Here is a 7797-nt window from a genome sequence, read left to right on the forward strand (position 1 = left end):
TTTTCAAGATGAAGCAAGCACTACTGTTTACGTTATTGCTTGCTTTTCTCATACAAATAAATGGATTGTCTATATTCACAGACAGCAGTGGCAACAGTTCATCTTTACTGGACATCAGTGATTCGGAATCCAAAACTACGGACGTCTTCCGACAGTTGCTGAACCAAGAAACAATCATCAGAATGTCACTGGTGAAGAACGTACACGCCTTAATGAAGGACATGCTGGATCTGAAGAAAAATATGGAGACATTGGAAACATCCCAGCAGGAAACAGACGTAGAAGTGACCGCCTTAAAACAGGAGGTTGAAAAACTGAAAAGAGAAAACCAAAGACTTGAGCTTGAAAACGGGCGATATGAAGAAACTTTCAGAGCTGTTACAGAAAATTTCACCAAAGTCGACGAATACATTCAACAGGTTGTGGAACAACTGGAAGAGAAAAGAGAACGTTTCGAGACAAACACTAGCAATGTACTTGCAGATTTTAAAGTGGAAGTTCGGTACCTGTCAGTTACCCTTCTGGACTTAAATAAACATACTTTGGAAATTGACAAAAAATTTCCTGAAATGATGCAGGAAAAATATGAGCAAATATCTTTGAGATTGAACACTTCTGTGGAGAACTTGAACAATGATATAATTGCAACAAATAAAACAATGCTTCAATCACTGTCTAACCTCGAAAACTCACAAAATATCATACAAAATTCTATATCTGGTAAGTTGATTATTTTCTTTTTGATTTGTATCAATTATCTTTCCAAATTTAAAGAACATTTCATGTTTAAGATTTAAATGACACATAAAGATTTTGTTTTGGAAAAAAATAAAGGCGTAAAAAGAAAATAATTTAGTTCATCGTTTCATTTGTGTATTTTTTCTTTATATTAAGAAGCAAGTCAAGTTTTTTTAGGTTCATGTTAGAAAAGAAGTGTAGAATCAATCGAAAGAAAATATCTAATGTAGCCATACAAAACATATGTTGGAAAATGTATTGGACAAAACCGTTTTCTTGTTAGTACACTACCACTTGATCCTTTCTCTAAGGATTTCTGCTGTGTTACATATGTTATAGGCCTATGTTTTAAAGATAAAGTTGCATCTTCTTTTAAATATGGAGAAGAGTTACATGTATAAAATGAACACTTTTTTTAGGAACTATTTTCTATTCTACATAAATTTTGATACCGCTGTCCTTTACCATTCAGTGAATTTCTTTATTTTGCTGAAATGGAAGTGAAAAAAAACTTGCGTCATGGGCGTTTTGGATTCAAAATGACTAAAGTAATAATTAAGGTCTTCTGCTCAGGCGGAAGACCTTCTACTGATTCTGATGGTTAAGATTATTCCTATTATTCTTTTTTTTTCCTAGACGCCAACTTTGAGACCTCGTAACTCGCTCATTTCTTAACGGATTTCGCTCAAATTTTCAGAGTTTTTAAACGTTACAAAACTCAATTAGAATGTTTTCAAAAATTATCTTCCGCTTTCGAGTTATTTCCCTTTAAATGAAAATTTGGTACTGTTTGTTTCCAGACAAAGGCTCAGAAACGACAAAAGCTGGAGCAGAAATTCTACTGAATTCAAATACTAGAAGAATTGAAGTTGTGCACATCGCTTTTTCTTTTTCGATTTCTGTCCTCAAAACGGTGCTAGATAGGGGTCAAAAATGAGAATGCCTTAAAGCGCAAAAATTGACATATATTTCCATATGTATCTTTTAAACTAAAAATAATTTGTTAAGACATGTTGAACAAATATTGTGCATAATTTTAAGATCTATCATTTGACATCATTAAAAAGGGGCTGGCCCCTCAAATTAGGGATTTACGGACCTTGAAAGACCTTGAAAGTTTTGCTCTATAACTCAAAAACGGTAAATATTTCGATATGGTTATCATATGAAATGGGTTCTTTAACATCTTATTGATCTCATGAAAACGTTATTTTGTACGAGTGATGTGTTATTAAATGAGCAGAAAACTTTATAATCCATGTACAGGTAAGTGATTTTATACGGCAAGTGAAGAAGAATTCTATGTGCGTATGCGTATAACACGTATATAACTGAAATAAATGTAATAGGGTGGACAAGAATAATATACCTATAGCTAAATTGAATGTTTAACTTTGTTTAAATAAGTTTTTAACGTATTCTCTAGCTGGATGTCATACAGATTATTCAGAGACAACTTTCTCCTTGTGTTAAGTTTAAATAACAAGACGGGGGAGGGGGAAAATACTTATCATCTTTCCTTCGATTAATATTCAATGTAGCATTATCATTATTATTTATAAAAAAAATAATTCAAGCTTAAGCATTGTTAAGATAATTCACTGTCATTTAATTCATGCATCGTGAATTTTCCGCGGACCCTGACTGTTGTGTGTGTGTACTGTTATGAAAGCCGTTCATCGATCGCACATTGACCTATATACATTCATGAGGTCAACAGTACCGCTCTTTGATTTTTACTCGAGTCCTAGATTATTTGCGTTAATCGTAAGAATATTTCTAGACACAAATATAAAGGTTTTCTTGAACGTGTATGTGTATTCAAAGATTTAAAAGTGTTAAATGTCGGATTCTTTTCTTTGACGAATGAATAAAATGTGCTGCTTTTCTCTGCTGCTCAGGTATCTGGACGAGTTCATTGGTTACACTGATAGGTGACACAGGATGACCTATCGATCACTCTGCCAATTTTGATAGTGATTTTAATTGCGCATGTACATAAATTAATGTTAAATTCTACCCTTGTGAAGTCCATTATAGTCTCGTTATTTAAAAAATTGGGGATATCAATACTGCAACATGTTTTTGATTTGTAAGGATGATTCTATTATTGGAAAGGTACACATGTAGTACAAGAATTTTTTAGGCCCCGTCTCCCCGCAATCGTTACATGTATACGGGCCTATATCAAGTTATTCTAATTGCTTTATATCAGAAAAAATTGCGATGTTGTTTAAATTAGCAGATACAAATAAACAGTAAATTGTAAGTGGAAGTGACGTTTCCAATTCTCATGAAAATCGAAAATTAAATGAATGCATTTTATTTCCGGAATTTTGCATTGCATTTCCGACAATTAATAATGTCATTTTTAACATTCTTTATTTCATTCTGGATTTTTACACTATATTTCTAGCAATTTAAAGTTAACAAAGACGATGGAATCATTAATTTAATAGAATATATTTGGTTAAAGTAACACAAGTGAACTTGTGATGAAAATTTATTAAACGTAAGTCAAGCAATAAAAAGTTAAAGTTTGTATTTTGAAAAATAAATCAAATCAAGTCACAGAGAACAAAGACAGGTTGTAAAGCTCACACACAGACACACACACAAACGTTTTGGTAACTCGGAATAGTCCAGAGTAAAACTATATTTTCTTGATGATGGAATGTCCAGTACAAAACTGACTCTCTCACACAACATACGGGATTCACTCAAATTTCAATTAACACATTTACGCAATTTATATCATGCATACAAGTCAGACGCTCTTTGATGTAGAGGATTGACACTAATTCCTTAGATTGATTGATTGTATACTATTTAACGTCCCTCTCCAGAATATTTCACTGATATGGAGACGTCACCATTGCCGGTGAAGGGCTGCAAATTTGAGCCTATGCTCGGCACTTACGGCCTTCGAGCAGGGAGGGATCTTTATCGTGCCACACCTGCTGTGACACGGGGCCTCGGCTTATACGGTCTCATCCGCAGGACCGATAAATACTGAGTGACAAATTCCTTTTTACTATTTAAACTCAAATTGATTAGGTAAATAATTTAAGCATATGTCAAAAATAAGCATTAAAAATAATTCTTTTCATAAAATTAAATTCTGTTTAAACAATATAAAGCACTAGCAGCGCAAAGACTGACTTAAAAAAAAATCAGAGGTGGAATCAGGCGAATTTAATCCTTTTATGACACCACCTACCCCGTAACGAGACAGTTGTGTATACGTTCTCATCGAAATGACCGGTTTCCGCGTCTTGAACCTCCAACGTACATGCATATGTTTTGCATGTACTTGAATAATATGTATTTATAATAAGTCTTTAAGGAAATCTCATGTAGGAAACCTGATTTATATTCTAATATTTTCTAATTTTTTTTTATTATTATTCGTATTTCTTAATTTATCTTGTTCGAATTACATGTATTTATTTTTTTAGGGAACATTAAACCTTATTCGTCAGCCAGTCTGTCCATCTGAACTTTAAACTTGATAATAACTATTGAATGAGTTGATATAAGACTTTGATATTTCACATGTGCATTATTTATGACATCTGATTTTCAAATATACTGTGATTTTTGACCCTGTGACCTTGATCTTGGAGCTTGACCTACTTTAAAAAATAACATTACTTTAAATTGACCATAACTTTTGAAAGCTTCCATTTTATAAAAATGTATTAACTGTGACAATACCTTTAAAAACTCACTGATTTTTTACCCTTTGACCTTGAAGTTTGACCTGCTTTTCAAAAACATTAACAATACTCATACCTTTTGAATGAGAAGAGACAGGGCTTTTATTTTATCCCTGTGTATTACCTAAGACAACTCTTTTCTAAATACCTAGTACACTGACTTTTGACAACTTGACCTTGAGGCTTGATCATAACTTTTTAATGAGAAGAGATAAGGCTTTCATATTACACAAACATCACATGTACGTAACCTGTGATAAAATCATTTCAAATACTAGTATATCATGAACTTTGACCTTGAAGTTTATCCGGCTTTTCCAAAATTCAAACATTGCTTAAAATTGACCATAACTTTTTACACATGTATATTAGCTGTGACAAGGCCTATCTAAACAAAAGGTATGCCTTAAATCATGCAGAGTGTGTTATGGCTTTGAATCTCATTGAAGGTCATTTATGATAAGATATTTTGGCTGGATGCATTGTTTGAAAAAACATGTGTGAATTTGTCAATACGGTAGCACACAAATGGGATATGCTCATCACCAGCGTGTGTCATGGTGTGACCCAAGGTCATTCTGACAAGGTCAAGGTCGCAAACATTCCTTTACTATCCTTTTTTTAATAGTAAAACATAATAAGTTGATATCTACCCTTAAAAGATTGCTTTAAAATTAGAACGTGGCATTTAATTTAATTTAATCAATATTTTATTATGTAAGTAAGATTACAAAATTGGATTGGACATCAGGCATGGCCTATATAAGTCCTCTCCAAGGTCAAGGTTTCAAATGTTAAGAATTGACAATGATTTACAATGACGAAAAAATTTCCTTATAAGTTACATTAATTTATAGTAAAACATAATAAGATGATATCTACCCTTAAAAGATTGCTTTAAAATTAGAACGTGGCATGACCTTGACTCAAGGTCATTTCTCTCTGTCCGCAGCTCCGACGGAAGACCTACTCGTTGCTTTGCAACGAGCTCGGCTCTAGTTATTTTAATATTTTGTTAAGTGATCTGATGTTTGGTGCTATTAAGAAATGTTTATCAATGTCAATTGTTTTTCATTTTCAGTGGACGTGAACTGTTTTGAATAATTTCAGAGAGGGATTCCTACGTATATCAAGGAAATATTAAAAAAATATTTCTCATATATTTGCATTTCAGTCGACATCAATAAAACCTTAGACGAGCTGATGGCGGAAGTCAAACAATCTAAGTATGACCAATTGCAACTGTCTACTACCGTGTCGTCTCTAGAGGTGTTCCGAATGAATGTGACGAATAACATGTCTGGTAATAATCCAGTAATTAAAATAAGAATATTTTATATAAAGAGATGAGTTAAATAATACAGAGAGGTTTTAACAGGTGATCTTCTTCTTATCATACATGTATCCTGTATTAATCTGAGTCACCAGTATCAAACCTCGGGCTCTAGACATTATGCTGACATTAGTGTTTCGGGCAAAATACAGGGCATGAATTCATTTATTAGATATGAAGTAAAACATGCAATTATTCTTATTAAAGAAATGTAATTTTATCATCAGTTCCTTATAATAAATGATAAAATTCAGCTATTATGCAATATCATTTTTAACATCATATGAATTAAAATTACCAGGTATGTGCGGAATGGTATTATTTAGCGTGTTAGAAAAGTTTTCTTTAAAAGTCACGTGGTTATATAGGGTATAAATAGTAAGATCATGCGGTAGCACGGCACTCTAAGCTCGCTCGCTAGGATTTCAAGATTACATGTAGTAAGGCTGATAGTGATGCAACTGAGTGCAATGAATTTGGGCTATACAGTTGTATTTATTAAAACGGTTATGTGTTTGCAATATATAATTAAATAAATCACTAGTGAGCAGCTTACCTACTTAAAATGTGTTGTGATTTATTCATTAAGCACTTCAATAATTCATATTAGGACGAACGAAGAGAGAGAGAATATAATGATGAATATGAATGACCGATTGCACATTCTAGTATATCACATTTGCCGTAGTCTTAATTCAAGTTCATTTAATCACAGATGATGACAAGAGTTGTGTTTTAAGAAAGGCAAATTCATAGGTTTTCCTAGGAAAGGAGAACGAAACTTCAAATTTGTAATTCTTTTAAAAATCCTCCAATTCCAATAATTAATATTTTTTATTGATCGAACACAATTTGAAATAATTTAAAAACCTTACATCTTGAGTTGAATGATTTGGGACATTTAACATCAATCCAGTCAATTGTATTTGTAGGTAAGTCAAAGAATGTAGCCTTTTCTGCCTCAGTGTCCTCCAGCAGTTCTTCCTGGAACAGTGGAACGCTCGTTTTTCCTCGTGCTATCACAAATGAAGGGAATGGATACAACCCAAGTAACGGAATATTTACTGCTCCTACCGCCGGGATGTACGTCTTCTTCGTGAATGTTCAGAGTTATGGTACACAACATATTTATGTAGACATTGTGTTGAATGGATCAACAAAAGTCAGAGCGATGGCCTATAGTTATAGTGGCAATCCTGATTATTACGACGCGGGTCCCAATCTGGTGGTGCTGACTGTTCAGAAGGGAGACGCAGTGTGGGTCAGACACCAGTCTGGTAACGGTTATAACGGTGCCCCAATTGCCACTTTCTCCGGTTTTCTCTTATAATTAAATTTGTAACAAGCTCAGTATGTTTACAATGAACATTGGCTATACAACAATGCTGTGTATATAAATAAAGTACAGCATCAATAAAAAAAATATGTCTCCACATGCTCACTTAATTTGCTTCAAGTTAGACTTTGTCCTAGCATCAATTTTATAAAAAAAAAAATGCAGCATTCTTGCGTATTATTTCATTGTATCTTGTGCAGATTGTGAATTTTAAAGAAAAGAAATATAATTAATTGTAGTAAAGGCAGACGTAGTTTTGTTGATTGTTATTTTTGCTACATTTAATTTCAATCAATATAGCTGGTCATGGGATTTAATAACATTGATATGGAAAAAATTTTAATGTATCATCAATAATGAAAAAAAAAGAAAAGAAAAGTACCTGGCAGAATCGTACAAAAGAAATGAAGAGGAATTTTAAAATATTTTTTAGCAAATGTGTTCAAAATTTTAGGGCTTTCATTTGATTACGAGAAAAAAAGGACTGAGTGACCTTTCCAATATGGGACCAGAAGGCGAAAATTCTTCAAAAGTGCTTTGATGATTAAAAATGTTCATTTTTAATCCATGCACTATAGAAAGTTATATTAATAATAGGTAATTTTATTATAACGGTCAATGGAGCCAGAATGCAAAATCGTAGTGATTCATATCTAGTAAGAAATTATTTT

At 32.8% G+C, this 7797-nt stretch overlaps 1 protein-coding gene across 1 annotated transcript; it reads left to right on the forward strand.

Annotated features, from left to right (window-relative positions):
• Positions 1–7120, forward strand: LOC134277765 (uncharacterized). Its single transcript, XM_062760076.1, has 3 exons — positions 1–720; positions 5632–5760; positions 6723–7120. The coding sequence occupies exons 1-3, from the start codon at positions 9–11 to the stop codon at positions 7118–7120; spliced, it is 1239 nt and encodes a 412-aa protein (XP_062616060.1). The 5' UTR covers positions 1–8.
• The last annotated feature ends 677 nt before the right edge of the window (positions 7121–7797 follow it).

The sequence above is a fragment of the Saccostrea cucullata genome, unplaced genomic scaffold (assembly GCF_032062105.1).
Source record: "Saccostrea cucullata isolate Sc308-1 unplaced genomic scaffold, CSIRO_AGI_Scuc_v1 ctg6049, whole genome shotgun sequence".
Taxonomy (NCBI): Eukaryota; Metazoa; Mollusca; class Bivalvia; order Ostreida; family Ostreidae; genus Saccostrea; species Saccostrea cuccullata.

Bases quoted from the DNA above. Each gene is read 5' to 3' on its own strand.
- LOC134277765 (XM_062760076.1), top strand. From the start codon at position 9: ATGAAGCAAGCACTACTGTTTACGTTATTGCTTGCTTTTCTCATACAA. The intron at 721-5,631 runs GTAAGTTGATTA...TTTGCATTTCAG, and splicing joins CATACAAAATTCTATATCTG to TCGACATCAATAAAACCTTA. The intron at 5,761-6,722 runs GTAATAATCCAG...TTGTATTTGTAG, and splicing joins TGTGACGAATAACATGTCTG to GTAAGTCAAAGAATGTAGCC.